Source organism: Fonsecaea nubica (assembly GCF_001646965.1).
Source record: "Fonsecaea nubica strain CBS 269.64 chromosome Unknown Scaff133, whole genome shotgun sequence".
Classification (NCBI taxonomy): Eukaryota; Fungi; Ascomycota; class Eurotiomycetes; order Chaetothyriales; family Herpotrichiellaceae; genus Fonsecaea; species Fonsecaea nubica.
The window spans coordinates 1-18,066 of NW_019173806.1; the positions used below are offsets into that span (position 1 = coordinate 1).

At 52.7% G+C, this 18,066-nt stretch overlaps 8 protein-coding genes across 8 annotated transcripts; 2 read left to right on the forward strand and 6 right to left on the reverse strand.

The window, feature by feature from the left end:
* Positions 1–925: 925 nt before the first annotated feature.
* AYO20_11081 (ADP-ribosylation factor) lies at positions 926–1,706 on the reverse strand (the record flags this gene model as incomplete). The annotated part of the gene is made up of 5 exons (XM_022649334.1): positions 926–1,018; positions 1,069–1,134; positions 1,187–1,431; positions 1,489–1,508; positions 1,579–1,706. The coding sequence occupies 5 exons, from the start codon at positions 1,704–1,706 to the stop codon at positions 926–928; spliced, it is 552 nt and encodes a 183-aa protein (XP_022494669.1).
* An 819-nt stretch (positions 1,707–2,525) lies between these two features.
* AYO20_11082 (hypothetical protein) lies at positions 2,526–3,131 on the reverse strand (the record flags this gene model as incomplete). Its single annotated transcript, XM_022649335.1, has 1 exon — positions 2,526–3,131. The coding sequence occupies one exon, from the start codon at positions 3,129–3,131 to the stop codon at positions 2,526–2,528; it is 606 nt and encodes a 201-aa protein (XP_022494670.1).
* Positions 3,132–3,688: 557 nt separating this feature from the next.
* On the forward strand, positions 3,689–4,574 carry AYO20_11083 (60S ribosomal protein L10a; the record flags this gene model as incomplete). Its single annotated transcript, XM_022649336.1, has 3 exons — positions 3,689–3,707; positions 3,822–3,999; positions 4,118–4,574. 3 exons carry the CDS (start codon positions 3,689–3,691, stop codon positions 4,572–4,574), a joined length of 654 nt encoding a protein of 217 aa, XP_022494671.1.
* Positions 4,575–4,974: 400 nt separating this feature from the next.
* Positions 4,975–6,354, reverse strand: AYO20_11084 (hypothetical protein; the record flags this gene model as incomplete). The annotated part of the gene is made up of 1 exon (XM_022649337.1): positions 4,975–6,354. The coding sequence occupies one exon, from the start codon at positions 6,352–6,354 to the stop codon at positions 4,975–4,977; it is 1,380 nt and encodes a 459-aa protein (XP_022494672.1).
* Positions 6,355–8,591: 2,237 nt separating this feature from the next.
* AYO20_11085 (hypothetical protein) lies at positions 8,592–9,461 on the reverse strand (the record flags this gene model as incomplete). The annotated part of the gene is made up of 1 exon (XM_022649338.1): positions 8,592–9,461. The coding sequence occupies one exon, from the start codon at positions 9,459–9,461 to the stop codon at positions 8,592–8,594; it is 870 nt and encodes a 289-aa protein (XP_022494673.1).
* Positions 9,462–11,357: 1,896 nt separating this feature from the next.
* AYO20_11086 (hypothetical protein) lies at positions 11,358–12,800 on the forward strand (the record flags this gene model as incomplete). The annotated part of the gene is made up of 2 exons (XM_022649339.1): positions 11,358–11,608; positions 11,672–12,800. 2 exons carry the CDS (start codon positions 11,358–11,360, stop codon positions 12,798–12,800), a joined length of 1,380 nt encoding a protein of 459 aa, XP_022494674.1.
* Positions 12,801–13,693: 893 nt separating this feature from the next.
* Positions 13,694–15,232, reverse strand: AYO20_11087 (hypothetical protein; the record flags this gene model as incomplete). Its single annotated transcript, XM_022649340.1, has 4 exons — positions 13,694–14,321; positions 14,402–14,865; positions 14,925–15,162; positions 15,228–15,232. 4 exons carry the CDS (start codon positions 15,230–15,232, stop codon positions 13,694–13,696), a joined length of 1,335 nt encoding a protein of 444 aa, XP_022494675.1.
* A 404-nt stretch (positions 15,233–15,636) lies between these two features.
* AYO20_11088 (hypothetical protein) lies at positions 15,637–17,421 on the reverse strand (the record flags this gene model as incomplete). Its single annotated transcript, XM_022649341.1, has 1 exon — positions 15,637–17,421. The coding sequence occupies one exon, from the start codon at positions 17,419–17,421 to the stop codon at positions 15,637–15,639; it is 1,785 nt and encodes a 594-aa protein (XP_022494676.1).
* Positions 17,422–18,066: the final 645 nt, after the last annotated feature.

The window sequence follows — 18,066 nt, forward strand, 5'->3', positions numbered from 1 at the left end:
CGGAGGAGGAGGATGGTGGTGGTGGAAGCGGCGGAGAGGACGGAGGGGCAGGCATTCTTGCTGCCACTCCCTTGAACGCTGTTATTCTATGCTTCTCGTCACTCCTTCTCGAAATGCGATATTGTAGTTCGTCCAGGAGAGGAGGTTGGGCAGCGAAAGGCGGAGGATAGCGAGGCTCGTGTGTCGTCCAAAACGCTCGAGTGGTGTATTGGTGACAAGGGAAAACGTCGAGACTAGAGTCGAGTCAGGTCAGGCCTTTGTGATGTGAATACACATATACCAATAATGGCTCTCTGCCTGGTTGTTGTGATGGAACATTTGCAGGCGTGGGTGATTGGCAACTGGCAACTCGTCATACGAACGCGGCGGAGTCGATTTAACGCCTGTGAGCGCAATCTTCGGCGTCCTGATGGCGTTGCTCCACATTGCACGGCATATCAGCACAAACATAACTACGTCTTCAGCTCCAGGCAACACAATTATTCCACCCTTCAGGGCTTTTTCTCAAAACCAAATCTATTCATTGCTTACAACCTTGCCTTCGTTTTTCTGCAGAGTTCAAGTTACAGGTACCGGATCCTGCCGCCCGAAGCCAAGGTATGCCAGCAAGTCGCACAAAAAATACTCGCAACTACCTATGAGACTCAACTCCCCCGGAACCATATGAAGATCGTGACAGACCAGAAACAAGCAGATCATGAATATGTGGGGTTGATGGAAAGCCTTCACTTTCACCTTGTACGTCCTATCACCATGACAAGCTGGCTGCAGTCACCGGAATCTTGAATTGTGGAGGGCACTATGAATGACTGCAGATCTTGCAAAAGACCATCTGAAGGGTAAATTGTGTGGTAGCAATTTTCGCGTTCGAGAAGACTGGTCGATTGTTGAGACCAGGAAACGCACTTGTCCGAGAGGGAATTGTTCAGGAGTGACCGGCCTTGCGGAGCGAGTTGCTCAACCATTCGAGACCTTCATAGAGACCATCACCAGAGGTAGCGCAGGTGGATTGGATATACTGTATCATGCTTTAGCCACTGGCACATTGAAATAACTCGGTTTCCTTACCCATGCGCGTTGTCGAAGACTGTGCAGACCAAGCTTATCGGTGATTTCGGCAGCGTTCATTGCGTTCTAGGGGTGCGTCAGAGCGAGCAACAAGAAAGTTCATGAATCTGGCACTCACAGGCAGATCCTGTTTGTTTGCAAAGACCAAGAGGAGGGCATCACGCAGCTCGTCCTCATTGAGCATGCGTTGGAGTTCCTCACGTGCTTCGACGATACGATCCCGATCGTTGGAGTCGACCACGAAGATGATGCCCTGAGTGTTCTGGAAGTAATGCCTCCACAAAGGCCGAATCTTATCTTGCCCACCAACATCCCACACTGTGAATTGGATGTTCTTGTATTCGACGGTTTCGACGTTGAATCCTGGGAGCGCAGGTTAGATTTAGGGTTATTCAGGGCGATCATGGTTTCTCATCGTACCGATGGTGGGAATCGTGGTGCTACACGATGTTAGTGTGGATTTCTAGGGGCTTGCATGGGGTATGCAAGGCAGCATTTGATATCACATACACAATTTCACCAAGCTTGAGCTTGTACAGGATGGTGGTCTTTCCAGCAGCGTCGAGACCAACCATCAAAATTCTCATCTCTTTCTTTCCCCATAGTCGGTCAAACAGTTTTGAGAAGGCGAGACCCATGTCTGCGGTTCAGCTGAGGGAGGTCGTGGCAAGGGAGATTGTGGGTAAGGCGGTCTAGTAAATAGGGTCAGCTAGGGACAAGTCTGGAGACGCGCAAGTCGATGCGAAGTAATGTGATATAAAGAAGTATAGAATGAAGCCAGTAAGATCTAGGTCTCCTGCAATATAAATGAAACCAGAGGACTGCCCTGTAAACGTCGCGCGACCCAGAGACAGATGTGTGGCCACTTTGTCCTTGAGGACCTGGCACGTTGGATTTTTGCGGCAGGCAGCTGGAATTCTTTGGCTTACCGAAAAGGCTAAGGGACTCTATTCCTGGCGTAGAGACAGGCAAAAGAGTGTCAAGATGCTAGGTGGACGTGATTGTCAGGATTAAAGATGGACAATGGGGGAAGTAAGTCTGAAAGTGGACAAGTTCTCAGGACGCCGGGTGGATAGTTGGGCTGGCGAAGTTGGACTCGCAGCCGATGATTGCCAAGCCCTCCTGCAGACAAAATCTCCCGGAGTCAGCCACAGCGCAGGCGGCAGACTCGAGGCTGCACAGATCGGATCTCTTGACAAGCAATTATATTTGGACTATGAGACTCTCTATGACTTGTAAGCAAGGCTGACTCTTATGAGGCTACAAGAAGATCAATTTTCTCCGGAGGCATAATTCCAATTTTGATCGGTGACAAACGTCGCCGTCCTGCCCGTTGCTAACAGGAAACGGGCTCCGATTTACCATCACACCATACTGTACCACACCGCACGTGAGTAACAAACTGATCTGGCTTGACATATCTTGCGATCGGAAACCATAACTGCACGTCTCTCTTTTCAGTTGCACACCTCCATCCTCAGTGTCGTTGTAAGATACTTCCTGCCTTCCTTTTCCACCTCCTGATTTGGCTCGATGATCCGAAAACCGAGTTTTTGGTAGAGATTCAGGGCATTGTCATTGCCATGTACCACACTTGTGAGGCAGCATGGGGACTCGCCAGATTCCCTCGAAGAGTTTTCCCTGACATGATCGATGGTCGCCTGAACAAGGCGCTCCCCCAACCCTTGCCCACGCACCTCAGGCTCGACATAGAGTGCCGCCATATACCACTCGGCAGACGATGATCGACCAGAATCGTCCACCGCCTTGGGACTTGGTGCGACGATGACCACAAATCCAACCCATTGATGCTCCAGCAGGGTCGATTTCTTTGCCTGTGCATCATGGCGAAGCAGGATAAGGTGGGTTACATGGTCGTCCCTGAGTCTATTCAACCAGAATTCCTCTGGCTGGCTGGCCTCGCTCTCGTAGCTGGATATGAAACTCTTCGCGTCTTCCTTCAGGCTTCTCAACCTCAGGACCTTGAGACGGGACGAATACTCAAGAAAGGTGGCATGGTCCTGAGCGGGATGGGGTAGAGTGTGGACAGAAAAGGAAGCCATAAGGACAAGCGGAGGGAAGGTGTCGAAAATCTTGTAATGCAGGATGAGGATTTCTCGATCTGTGTACAATTACAAAGGGGTTGTCCCGGCTAGGGAGTCCCCTGTGTATTAGCTGATGCCGTAATGACTCACTGGCACCCAACTGGGACGAGATTGTTTGACTACTCTTGCGAGGACGAGGAACGGTGACATTGCCTGGTATTTATCCTAGAGTCCAAAAAATGTGGGAGTTACAAATACCAGCCAGCACGACGGACATAGCAAGATCGTAATACACTTGGTCTTTGAAATCAATGAGGCGTATAGAAGCCACTGAAGGCTCGAGCGAGGCTCGTAACCCACAGCCAATCAGCAGTCAATAGCCTCAGAGGAGAACTAACACACCCAGTCTCGATAAGGGTTAAGCTTGTGAAGTCTTGGCATTGCTCACAAACGATTTTCTACCCTCGACTCTCGCAACTCGCCGACTTCTTGGTCTTTTCCATTCCTCAACCCGTTTCTTGCGCAGTGCCTCACCATAAGAATCTACAAAATTCTTCTGGAAGACTGTCTTCATCATGTCGAAAATTACAGTCGGTAAGTTTCATTCAATCCTCAATCTGTGGCGGTCTTTCTGCTGCAGTCCCTGCACGGCGCCATACACAACCTGGATTGATCGCTGACGGGATTTTTTTTCGCCTCTCTCTACAGCCGGAGTGCGCGTGAACGTCCAACAACTTCTCGACTACTCTCTCAACGAGAAGAAGCGAAACTTCCTCGAGACGGTCGAACTCCAGATCGGCCTCAAGAACTATGATCCCCAGCGTGACAAGCGTTTCTCGGGAACCATCAAGTTGCCCACCGTCCCCCGACCGAACATGACAATCTGGTATGTCCGAGACACGTCCCCGGGGAGCTAGAAAGACAGAAAAATGAGATTTTCGACAATGGGTGTCCTGTGAAATGTTATGAGGCAGAGGGCTGACAAGAGACCGTCTGGTATACAGTGTCCTGGGTGACCAACACGACATTGACCGAGCGAAGCACCTGGGCGTCGACGCCATGTCGTCGGACGACCTGAAGAAGCTGAACAAGAACAAGAAGCTGATCAAGAAGCTGGCGCGCAAATACGACGCCTTCCTGGCCTCGGACTCGCTGATCAAGCAGATCCCCCGTCTCCTGGGCCCCGGTCTCTCCAAGGCCGGCAAGTTCCCCACGCCCATCTCGCACAACGAGGACCTCTCGGCAAAGATCGTCGAGGTCAAGTCGACCATCAAGTTCCAGCTCAAGAAGGTGCTGTGCATGGGCGTCGCCGTCGGCAACGTCGGCATGACCGAGGACGAGCTGATCAGCAACATCATGTTGGCCATCAACTACCTCGTCAGCTTGTTGAAGAAGGGGTGGCAGAACGTGGGCAGCTTGACCATCAAGGCCAGCATGAGCCCGCCCAAGAGACTCTACTAGACAGGACCCCGTCTCATTCATCTGGTCGGCTCAGCGGGTTGGGTACTGGTTGGGATTCTCTCCCAGGTTCTGCTCCGCCTGAAGCGCTGCGCCTCAATAGCTAGCTAGTCGAGATATCGTTGCGAGCTCCCCTCAAAAATGTATGGGCGAGAAAGGCGGGAGGAACCTGCTTAGTTAGACCTTGCAGTCATCTCGTACGAAGTCATGTGAATGCCAATGAAAACGTTCTGTGGAAAAGATCAAGTACAACACTTAAAAGAAAACCTTCACGAGCAGCGTATCGCAAGTAAAAGTCAGACGGTGACAGATGCATCTTGATTCACCGAGGACAGCAGACACTGTAATAGCGCCGCCCGTTCCCAGCAGAAAGTAGTTTACTCTATTTCTTCAGAGGCGGTGCTCACTTCATGCCCTCCATCAGATCCGTCTTGTCGAGAATCATGTCCCTCAGGCCACATTCGTCCCTCAACCTCTGCCACTCGGCACCATGCTCCTCACCCCATCGGCTCTCCTCCTGAAATCCCCAGGCCAGAGCCAGGCGGTCGAAAAACCGCCTCTCGTCTTCTCTCAACCACCGACTGCTCAAATGCGTGCCCGGCCGCCACACGACCCGCTGCATCTGATCGTTGTAGGTCGTGACGGCCACGAAGCCAATGGTACTTAGCGTCCCGATGTACGCCACGGCGCCCGCGATGGCAGTGTATTTGGCCATCTCGACATCCATCGTGTTTTGCCAGTGCGAGACCCAGTCCGCGCCGGCGTATGCGATCAAGGGTGTCGCGCCGATGATCAGGCCGGGTACACTCCCTCGACGGAGGGCCTTGTTCGCACGAAACGCTGGCGCGCCCACTGTTGTATCGATAATTGCCAGAGCCAGCGGGAGATTCTTTTTCAGGATGGCGGATTCGAGGGCCGCTTCAGCGAGGTCGAGCGGGACCGCGTACTTGGGCAGTTTCGGCCACGGACTCGAGTACTTGACCGGCTTGCTGCCGGCGGCGGGGATCTGCTTCGTGGCGTAGAGGTGGAAGATCTCGGGCAGGTATTCGGGTCTCCCCAACAGACACAGGATGCGCACGTACATCTGGAGCATGTCTTCTGTGATGTAGACCTTGGGGTCACGGAGGAGGTCATACGCGAGCTGGGAGACTCGCTTTGCGGCATCTTCGCGGAAGGAGAGGGACATTTGCTTGTTGTTAGAGATAGTAGATGAGTCGATTGCAACACCGACAGTGTGCAGTCCGGATGCCTTGTCTTCGGCGAGATCTCGAAGTAATGCATCTCCCATTTCCTTGCCCTGTGTGGTTGTCCTTGCCATCTCTTCCGGCATCTTGCCCGTTCCCCCGTGCACCAGCACACCTGCGAACTCGTACATATCCATCAATGCTTCGAGGACATCGTCTTTGTCGGCTGCCGCATTGCTCGACTGTATCTGTGCGACGAATTTGCGGAATTCCTGGAGCCTGCGGGCAGGATCGAGATTCTTTGATGAGGTTTCGGTCGAGGTACCACTGTTGACCTCTGCCTGTGCATTTCGCCTTGACGCTAGAGAGTCGCTGCTCTTGCTGCCGCCGTCTGTTAAGGACTCTGCTGTTGAAGGAGGGGCAGTAGCTTTTCTTGTCAATGGCACGGATATGCGCCTGCGCGGTTTGGGGAGGATGGGTTCCTGCTTTGTGGGATTCGCGACTTGCGATATGAATTGTCGTCGGTTAGATTGCACTGTAGAAAGCTTCTGGCACGAGCGACAGACGAAGCCAGCTCGACGTGGAAATATAGTCGCCATGATCCCGGTTCATTCAAATAGATCCTGAGCAAGGAAGAGGGTATGGGTATGTCCCTGCCTTGCATTGAAATTCGCGAGGGCAGGAAGCTTCTCGGTTAACTTTTAAAGTTGGAAGACCGTCTCTCCAACGACACTTGCCCCGTCGTGGCTTGCACTGAATGATGATTGGACATCTCAAACGACATACGAATGCAACACGACCATTTTATTGAGCCGCTCGCTAACAAAGATATATTTTGGGACTGCTGGAGTAGTAAGAGTGCCTAATCAGAGGCAGCTGAAAATATCTGGGCCCACTGCGTTATCTATAACCACCTTTATAGCTAGAATACTCGCAAAGCACCCTTCCTGACATGGTTACCTGGCGGTTGAAGTTGAAGTTGTGCAAATGCAAAGTGCTTGATGGTCTGACCAACACAGGGTCACTTGATTGTTGATGAGCTGACTTAGGCATTCTCATACCAGATATGCCGAGACACCCCCAGAAGCTCGGTAACGTACGTTGCCCAGGTCGAGCAGCCTTACCTGATTGTGTAGTATCGAGTGAGGGTCTTCTGCAGATGGCGCCTCATACAAGACCTGGCTCACACCACAACGGAGAAAAGATAAGTCAAGGAATGGAGCACTCTGTCATAAAGAACCTACCTGGATCTGCTGTGTAGCTGACTCGCGTGAAGCCCCCAGGAAACAGATTGTCCTGCAAACTGATCATCCATGTACTCTCGAGACTCGGGAAGCATGATCAAAGGTGCCATTTGGGCAAGCTTCTTCTGGTTTGGAGGTCGAACAGCGAGCAGTTCGAAAACCCCGAACACTCACAAATGGTAGTCTGATCTTGTGTCTGTAACAAAAACTGCCGGGAGTCCAGCTTGAGCCGATGCCAAACAGTAGGCAGAATGAAATGAAGGTTGGAAGAAGGAGTTAGTGATTTTACATCTGAGATACTCACGCCAAGCGGAGGTACTAACACTTGGGATGTGAAGGGCACACAGTCAATTCCGAAACCCCAGTAAAGAAAAAAGGGTGCCTTTTTTTTGGTTACTTCCTGGACTTGAATCCCACATCCCCTCTAGTAAAACTCCAAAAAAACTCCCATGTGGGAGAAAACTGTAGCCCGTAGTGCGATGGGCACAGTTTTTTTTTTGTAGTTTCCCGGACTTGAAGCCCTTCTCCCCTCTCGCAGCGGTTCCCTCCTGCTCAACCTCCTTCTCTTTCTTCCTCCGTGAGCGCTCAACCCCATTGTACCCTCCCCCGTCTCTCGCCTTGAGGCCTTAAGTAGTTGTTGATGTTGTTGTTGTAACAAAGCAGACTGCTACTATCAATTCCTGGTGGCAGGCCGCCAGAACCGCCATCACCACCATTGGTGGAAGTATGTAAACCAAGGCGGTTGTTTCAAAACCCTTACTCGGTGTTACAGATTGATGTAGGCCAGATCTGACAATGTTGCAAGGAATTTCGCGTTTGTAACTAATAACACTGTTTAAAATAAAAGTGGTCCCAGGACTGACATGTGACGGGGACGAGTAGTGAAGGTTGGGCGGACAGAGTAAAGGAGAAGTTTGGAACAGAGGGTGAAGTTCTGTGGTTCGAGGTGGACGAGGCTGGATATATATTTCTGGTAAGGCTGTGATCGGCGCTCCAAGAACTTCCGGTTCGCCGACATTCGCCCCCATCATCAACAATGCGATCCTGCCACCAATCATTGAGTCTGCCACAACTTTGGCATCCGCTTGAAACTCCGTCCATCTTCTTCTACACTAATTATCCTCACTTTGCCCACTTGAGGCTTGCAAAGTCCCCACGACGCGTATGGACGCCGCACTCGACCAGAATGCTATACAAAGCAAGGCCTCTACTTCAGTTCTTTGTCCCACTTTGTCCCACGCATTGACAACTAACACATACATAATTGTTGACACGAAAGAGATCGTTTCCCACCCAGTTTCAATCTGCAAATATCCTCTGCATCGTACTGGATTATTATCACGTTGGGATATTACTACCTACAGGCTCTTTACCTCCCTGAACTAATGAATATACAATACTGCAAGACAGATATGCGATGATCAAAGCACTGATTGTTGTTACATATTCGATCCAATGTGATGTTATGAGGTGGCTAACCCAGCAGCCCGGTATTTTTTTCATTAAATGACTCCATGAAAAGCAGAATTCATAACTTCATGATTCCATGCATATGACAGTTGTTACACCACAGTCGCATCCTTCGCTGGCCCTCAATCGCCGTCTTTGACATCATCCCCGAACTTGACCACGACAACCCTGGCCTCTCCGTGTGTCATGTCCACGTCGTCGTCTCCTTTTCGAGGTCCGACGATCCGCCAGATCCTCCTCTGTGATCGGTAACCCATGCTCACCACCACCACATGGCCCACGTACATCATGACGGCAATCCAACCCAGGATGATCCTTGCAATGCTGACTTCATGAATGCCGTACATAAAGTGGCCCCGCACCTGCACGGGACAGACAGCCTGACTGGATATCTTCTGGTTGAAAATGGGGAGTTCGCAGTGCATCCAGAAGGAGAGGGAGGTGATCCAGCCACAGATTAGGAGGGAGGAAGTGGCAAGCAGGGCGATGTAGGCCTGGCGAAGGGAGAGCAGTCGAGGCGTATTGTGGTGGATGATGAGCTCCAGGGCGAGGTGGATCAGAGAAAGACTCGGGACGGTAAGAGCATAAAACAGAAGAGCAGTTTCGGGCTGGGTTTCAGCTGCACGAATTGACGCATCACTTGTCGTGGGCGCTGTGTTTGATAGCGAGATGGATGCATCGGGTGTCGTCTCCCGTTTGCCGAATATCGAAGAATTGGCTTCAGCGTCGGCGTCCGTAGCCAGACGGTCCGCGATGTCTGTATGAGGCTTCGCCACACAATATGCGTAGATGGCCGCCAGAATCAACGTGCTGAAGGCGAAGACGAGAAGGATTGGTAGCAGCACGGTCCGGAATTTGTGCAGTCGGTACAAGACTGGGTTGCGAGGTCGTGGAGGAAGTGTTTGGCCCACGTCTGTGGCAGACTGAGACTGTCGGTTGGAGATCAGGAAGGCTCCATTGCCTGAGCTCTTTCGACGAGGATTGAATCTCATTGTTGGAGGGGTGATTGTGGTCGTGATTGGGATTAGAGATTATAAATGTCTTCTTGTTCGTGTTGTTGTGTGGCGTCCAGCGCAAAAAGTCCCAAAGCCTTTTTTCAAAAGGGTGAGATATAGATGTTCGATATCCCCAGCACCGCCAAAAAAAAAGGAGGAACAGGATTATAAAACCAAGAGGAACAAACAAGGAGATGGAAAGCAATAATACCACAACGACAAAAAGAAGAGAAACAGACGAGCACGAGGCACGAGGCACGAAGGCATATCTACATATGTGTCCTCCAGGCTCGCCTACCTGTTTGTTCTCTTGCACATGTATGTCCTCGACAGTGGTCAGCGGTAGATGCCACAGACATCGTCGGCTGGGCCAAGGACTCTGGCCCCGCTGATTGAACGGTCAGAGCTCCGCCTTGTGAGGAGCAAGGTACAACCTCGTCCAGTGCATGGACGCGGCCATGCGCGGGTTGAGAACTCAGGTAGGCGAGGTCGGTGGAGGGCCGTGGGCCGAACTATTCTTATCCTTTGGGGGGAACAGAGCCTCAGTCAACGAGAAGCATCGACAGCCAATGAATCGGGAGGCCATCGTGGAAGACTCGACACAGAAGGCGTCATCGACCATCTGCGTGGCGGATGGCGGCTATTTGTGGCAGAGACAAAAGGGGTTGTTGGGGTGTTGTTTCGTATATACAAGATTGAAAAGAAAGGGACGTTTCATATTTGCCGCCGAGCGTCAATTGGCCCCAGGGATGATGAATGGGCGTTTCAGTTTCAATCAGGTTTGGTACTAGAATAGAATCGAGTCAAAGTGTCATAGCAGTTCCATGTTCTTGGGTTACGTGTATGCGAGATACAAAGATGCTCGATCTACCCGGCTCGTCAGTATACAAGACAGATGTGCCTGGTTGTTTTAGAGTCTATACAAGGACAATATGGTGTGTACGAAGAGGTCATTTTGCGGCCACATTCCTCCATCTTACTCACAGCGACGAATCAAACCTTGCCCCATCAACACACATCTCACACGTCCATTGCTCGTATATACTGAATGTATACTATGATGGCAGGACGAACCACCAAGTCTTCCACCGTCTCTTTGAAAGAGGGGGCTTCACCGACATCATTTTCCGGTGGAATCATGAATATCTCGGCAGAATTCCCGGCAAACTGACCTCTGCGCCTTAACGATCTTAAGCTTCCCTCGGCTTCCCTCTCTGTTCCTCCTTCTCTTCCCAGCCTAGCACCTGTGCTGGACAGTGGTCAACACCTACTTCGTACCCTGCATACATCCGCGCTCAAAGCACGTAACGACAAACGCGGAACAGAACCTCGAGGCCGCACGGATGTTCGGCATCCATTTTACCCTTTTCTGCAATTCTTCATCGACGACATGCGTGCATGCCCCCCCAATCTCCAGGGGGTCTTCGTACAACTAGAGAGCCTGCCAGTGGGTGTCCAATGACTCCTTTCGCCCTCAGAGTCACTCCTGGCGCCCTTTTCGAATAACAGATCTTGTCTGTCTATAGGCGGGGGACCTCGGTGCCCTGCGTATCCATACCACTGATGGCAATTATCCATCCCCACTTCCATCCTCACAATATCCGTTGCCTCGATTCATGGAGAGGGAAGATGGCCCTTGTTTCCACTTTTTTTCTGTCTCTTGCCTCGCAAGATGTACGGTCTGCTTTTAAATCATTTCACCGTCCTGATTTGTCCTGCATGAGGAAGCTCTGCTGTGTGTTGTAAGTCTTGGCCAAGAACTCGTCGTTGCGGCTCGATCCGTGAGAGACCTCAGCGTTGCTCTCGAACCGATCGCTGTGTTCGTAGTCATTCCCCGAGCGAGACCTTGCAAGATTCTCTTTGGCCGCAGCAGCCCACCGCTTCTCTTCGATCATGAGCTCTTCGACCATCCTCGAAGATGACACGGAGGAGAAACACTTGTCGGCCTCGAGGCCAGAGATAATCCGAGTCCAGTCGAACGTGGAAAAGGCTATTGACGCAGAGGCAAATGTCAACATCACACTCGCTTCAGATCAGGCACCTTTGGGCGAGGGAGATCGTGTCGACCCGGGGCCCCCTCCAAATGGTGGCTTTACTGCGTGGATGCAAGTGGTCGGCTCCTTCTTCCTCTTCTTCAATTCCTGGTATGCCATGACCCTGGGTTTCTAAGTGATATTGTGCTCTTTGAAATTGACCTGAAGGACCAGGGGTACTGTCAATGCCTTTGGCGTTTTCCAAACCTATTACGAGACGAACCCGCTATGGCATGCTTCACCGAGCGATATCTCGTGGATCGGGTCCATTCAAGCCTTCCTGCTGCTGCTCGTCGGGCTGGTGTCAGGTCCCTTGTATGATTCGGGCTACTTTCGAGAGCTGATCACGATCGGGGCGATTCTCGTGCCCTTGGGGTTCATGATGACCTCGCTGGCCAAGGAGTATTGGCAGACGATGCTGGCCCAGGCATTCTGCGTCGGCGTCGGCAACGGGTGCGTCTTCGTCCCCTCGGTCGCCATCCTCCCCCAGTACTTCTCCTCGCGCAAGGCCCTGGCCAACGGGCTAGCCGCGTCCGGCTCAAGCCTAGGCGGTCTGATCTACCCGATCGTGTTCCGGCGCATGCAGCAGGAAGTCGGGTTTGCGTGGGCGACGCGCACCATCGGCTTCATCTCGTTGGTGACGGTGTGGTTCTCGGTGCTGGTGATGAAGCCGCGCGTCCTGCCGAAGCAAAGGCGGCCGTTGACCGACCTCGCCGCGTTCAGAGAGCTGCCTTATGTGCTCTTCTGCGTCAGCATGTTCTTTGGCTTCGTCGGCCTGTACGGACCTCTGTACTACATCGGTCCGTACGCGATCCAGAACCACATCACGGGCGAGAACCTGGGCTTCTACCTGCTCCCCATCATCAACGCGGCCAGCATCCTCGGCCGTATCATCCCCAATATCTTCGCCGACAGGATCGGCCCCTTGAACGTGCTGGTCCCCTGCGCCATCATCGCGGCCGTGCTGGCCCTGGCGTGGATCGGCATCAAGTCCCTCGGCGGCCTCCTTGCCTTTGCCCTCATCTACGGCTTCTTCAGCGGCGGCTTCGTCTCGCTGCCCCCGGTCGCCATCGTCACCCTGACTCGCGACATGAGCAAGATCGGCACCCGCATGGGCCAGTGTTTCTTCATCAGCGCCTTCGGCCTCCTCGTCGGCACCCCGGTCTCGGGCGCCATCCTCAAGGGCACCGGCGAGTGGTTGGGCGTGCAGCTTTGGAGCGGCGCCGCCATCCTTGTCACCGGGGCTTTGATGCTCTGGGCCCGTGTGTCCGTCGCCGGCTGGGCTCCTTTTAAACGTGTCTGAATGGGTTTTCTCACTTACTCTCACACAGACAAACACTCTCGCAGAGTCTCAAACCCTGCCGAGCAACGGATGAGCTGAAACGCTGCTCACATCTATAGCAGCCCTCCAAAGATAAATGCATGCATGCATGGTCAGACAGACAACCCCTGTCGGCATTACCTAGGACCTTCAGCCCACTTCAGACACGCATCTGATGACTCTCACAGCCTACCAATCAAGCAGGAGTGTCCTCCCGCATTCACCCTTGCCCCTTTTTTGTCAAAGGAGAACTCGATGTCCCTTTTCACACACGACGCTTCAGTTAGTGCGGCTATGTCGTGAGCGGACGAGCGGCCGACCTCGCGATAGAGGAGTAAAGGGGAATCCTGGGTGTTGGGTTCTGGGGGGGGGGGGGGGGGAAAGCGGTCCGGGAGCGAAGGGAGAGGGGGAGTTAAGTTATATCTCTGCACCCGGCCAGCCCGCCTGCGAATGTGCGAGGTGGTGAAAGAGGTAATCTGGCACAGGATGGGAGTTCTGAGTATGGCGGATGGACGGACGAGGAAACGGGCAAACGAGGAAATGAGGAAACAGACGCTTACATCGTAGGTGCTGTCACAGTCACAGTCAGTCACAGGCGCAGGCGCAGGCGCAGTCAAAACTTCGCAGTCCGCGCAAATCGTCGATACCAGCAGGCAGATAACACAAACAACTCCGAGGGAGAACGAGATTACAGGAGAAGCGCTGTAGGTAGAAGGTCAAAAAGAGACACACTCCTCCTCAGTAGTTCAGCTTCTACAACTCATTACTGATTACTGGCACTTGAAAAGCTCATGTCTGATTTTCAATTCCTGGATCTGTTGTACATCTACGCCTTGCTGTATGACTGGCTGGCGTCCATCTCACTTCTGACACATTCACCACGCGTGCACATCCACCAGATTCAACCAATTAACCACCCCCATGGCCTTGACCAGATTGCCCTTCAGGTCCAGGTGAACGCCGTCGTATTTGGACGATTGCACGCTCATGTTCCAGGTGCCCATGGCCTCGACGCCCCTCTTGGCGGCTTCATTGCGCACGCTCTCCTCAAAGATCATCAGGGCCTTGTCGCCCTGGCTGACCAGCCACTCATCCGGTTTCCTGACGCCCGCGGCGTTGGGCGTGATGAAGAGGCGCGGCCAGATGGAGTGGGCGTGTCGTTTGTTCACTGCCGACAGGTACGGTGCTTGGAGGAGCGTGTGGTCCAGAATGCCGTCCAGCCAGTTCATCGTGGCTTGGAGGTCGAGGTCGTTCCACAGGCCGTGGCCGAAGATGAATGCATACGGTTTGCCGGGTTTCGTGGGCGACAGCAGGTCCTTGTATCGGTTGACTTCCTCATTGTCGAGAGGAAACCGGAGCATCATCTCGATGACCAGGTCTATGGGGCTCTCGCTCGGACAGGCCAAGCTCGACAGGTCGTGCTCGAGGACCGACGAGGTGGAGAATATTCCCTGTACAGAACACGATTTAACGTCCATCTGGTGGTTGCAAAAGCATTCATGCCTGTTTTGAAAATCCACGTGTCAGTAAAACTAGGTTCATTCACACGTCCAACGGAGCTGTGAAGACGAGCCTGCACTTACAGTTCCTGGTCATCAAAGTTCCAATTCGTCACTGCTCCGTATCCGAGATCTTTGCGTAAAAGCACATTCAACGCTCCCACCACGTGTCTCATCATGCTGTCACCCACAACAATGACCTTTTCGAATCGAGAGAAAATCTCGCAGACCTCTTCTGTAGTGAACCAGCGCATATCGCACCCGAGTGGAATAAAAGGTCGATTGAAACCGATCCTTCCACCGCCCGAGAAGGCCTGTAAGAAGTCCTTCCGTGTAGCACACAAGGGAGAAAAGGCAGAGTGCAAGTCGACAGAGGAAATTTGACATTCGCTGTGATTTCGCCAGGCGTAGTTTTGAAAGGTGTCGATTGTGTCTGGTGCTCGGTAGGTGGAGTTTTCTGGCGGCTCAAAAGCTGGGAGGGAAGCGGTGGATGGACTGTAGCCGAATTCGACATTGATACATGCAGAGAGACCAAGGAATCGACCGGACTGTAGTCGTATTGTCAGTAAACGCTTTGAACGCAGCCTCTCAAACCTGCTAAACATACCAACAAGCCGTAATGAGTCAACTTGCATAGGAAGAACCAGGCCACGGAGAAGAGTACGAGGAGCTGGATGAAGCGGCGCTTGAGTAGCACGCGCAGTAGCACGCGCAGAGGCACCGGACGAAACTCCATCCTGACCTCGCCGGCTTCGAGGTCGTTGACGTTGGGAGAGGGTGGAGGAGAGGAGCCGGTGATGGTGTCAGGGCGGCAGCGACGCCGCAGGGTTGATGGGCCGGAAAAACTTTCCGCCGATCAGTTTCTGGCTTGTGCCAGGCGGTCGACAACGATGTATCTGGATTCACTCACCTCATCGTGTTGTGATGATGACGGAGAAGGATCGGAAGATTGTTATTCCGAGAATATTTTGTAGGGCAACTGCCTTGGGAAGCCCATCACTGAGGGTGAGGCAGACGCCGTGCACTGTCACCGTTTCCATTGTCCTTGCCACAGTGCTGTCACAACGGACGTCGCATTCAATATCAGCTTTGAATGAGTTGTCCGTCCAGTCGCAGACTTCACCATCATTCAAGTGCCCATGGCATCGTCCTTAGATCAAACGGTAGCATTCTCTTGCCAACCCCCAGGCACTCTTCCCCAACAACTCCTGGTTCAATTCATTTGCGTCCAGGATGCTCGCAGTCATCAAAGGATACGTGGGGTGTTGATTGTGCACAAAACTCTTCATCATTTCATTGTCACCACTTCATGATTTCACTCACACGCGAGTGGATAGCCAACCTCCAGAAATGGGCTGCAAGGGCTCCTGAAGGAGCGGTAGAGTCTTCTGCCTCCGCAGTTCGACTTGTAGATTCTCCTCATCCCATCTCCTCCTTTCGGTTCGAGCCTTTTCAAGCTGTTGTGTTCTGCCCAGACCGAGCCCGAAGAGGCCCTTGCCGCTCTCAATTTCCTGTTCCTTCTTGGCCGCAAGTCGTGCCATCTGTTGAGACATAGCTTTCCAGTTCTGGAGTCCAGTTTCCAAACACTCACGACATCGATCCCTTCCATCTTGCTCCTTTTGTTCGTCCATTACCCACATAATCGCTTCGGCGGCTTCGACGCTGTCTCTAGTCCAGCTGAGGCCTTTTGCTCGCTCGCTATCACTTGTGGCAAAAAGGATCTCACCGATATATGTCATGAGTCCTACTTCTTCGCAAGCTTCCTTTAATGTGTGATATGGCCTTTCGTTGCCTGTGGCTGGAGGTGGAGGATATGGCCTCTCAACCAGCAAATCTTTCAGAGCATACACATAAGACAGCCAGCCTTCATCCTTCTCGACTTTGACTTTTGATGGCACAATGGCCGGGCCAAGAGGAGATGCAGGCAGAGTCTTTCTCGCTCGGAGGACGCTGAGAAATACCGGGAGAGCTTTCTTGACGTTCCCGTCTTTGACATGATGAACTCCAAAGGCAGTGCTGACTCGCAGGATGTTTTCGCTCACGGCATCTTCTCGCCCTTTGAGAATCATTCCCGTCTGCGTGTCAATCACATCTGCGGTTCCCGTCGGCAAACCCGCTTGAGCAATCTCTGCGGCTTTGACGTACAGGCCCTCAGCTGCAGCGTTGTTTCCCTTGAAATCACACCAATCGGCATAGGCCAGAGCTGCCTCCAATCGTTGCCGCGTATCAAAGCCAACTGTGTTCAAGATCTTCTCGTAAAAAACAGATGGAGGGGGGAAAGCGTCTTCCACTTCCTCCGCAGGCGGTGGACTGATATGCCCGTGCTTCCTGTCGTATGGAAGTGGCTTTGGGCGTGGATTGCTGGGTGAAGGAATGCTTTCCCAGGGATACACCCGACCTCCTTCGTCGCCTTTCAGCTTGCACATGCCCTCCAGGTGTTCAGCTACACGTGCAGCACCCATCAGAGCTTCGTGATACCCTCGCCGCCACGGCTCGCTCTTCGCATGCACGTTGAACCCTTCAGTTGTGTCTGCAGGTGACGACTCCGTTTCCGCGTGCTTGATGAGGAACTGCCCGTCCACCTTTTCATTCTCCAGCCGCTCGAGGACGTTCAGATATAACCGACCAGCTTTTGCCCAATCCGTCAGGATCTGGTTCACCTTGGCGCCGTCTGCAAGCTCGGTAAATTTTGCCTCGCGCATACACCACCGACTCCAAAAGGACCAATCTCCGGGAGTGGGATAGTCCCGTTCCAACTTCGTGTGCACCATGCCCATCGACAGGACGGTAAGCAGGAAAGCCGCGGGCCAGAGGTAGGCATTGATGCGGACGTAGCGCCAGAATTGTTCCTTCCAGCGTTGTTTGCGTTCGGTGGAGATGAATCGTCCGACGGACTTTTGGAGCGTGTTGCCGCGAGAGGAAGGATACAGAAAAGGCAGCTGCGGGCGCAGAATCGGTCGTGCCACCACTAACAACGAGGTTTTGTGTGCGAAAAACCTCGGCCGCGGAGGTCTGGAGGAGAAGAAATCGTGGGTTCGAATGCTATGCCGATACGTTCTCGACGTATGGCGAGCGGTCGTCACGGCAAGCTTTGAGAACGCCATGATGGCCAGCGATACTCAATCGGCGCCAGGGCCGTCGAGAACAGAGTGAGGTTATGCCTCTGCCCCCAAGAGGTTGTGTTTAAGACTTAATTGTGAGTGCGATGTCTGGTCTGCTCTCCGTACGAACTGAGGAGTTGTCGATCTCGGTGGATCATTAACTGTGAAGCGCAGATTCTACGGTGCTCCAGAGTTTCCATGCCGCAAGGCTGTCTCTGTTCTGTCACTCTCCGTTACTGCTTTGGGGATCCCTCTGCTTTCTTTGTTCAGCCTTGTTACTCCCACGATTTCCGAAGCACTTACTGTGCGTAACTGACAATTGGGACTCTGACAGGTTCTCAGACCTACTTCATTTGAAGTTTAGATCCATACAGTTTACACCCTGCCCCCAGCGTTTTGCGGTAAGTGGTACCTGCTGGTCGACACGAACTATGCCTGTAATCCTCACAGCTCGTCAGAACCATTACTCGAACATTTATCTCGTCTTGTCATTGAGAGTTGCCCACACGAGAAAACGTCGCTCTTGCTTCGCTGAACCCGTTTACACATTCAAAGCTGGTGTCTTGAACCCCCACTGGCACGATGATTCCGCGACAAGTTCTCCGCCGGAACTTCCAGGCCCTCAGGCCTCCCAACGGCTTGGGCGCC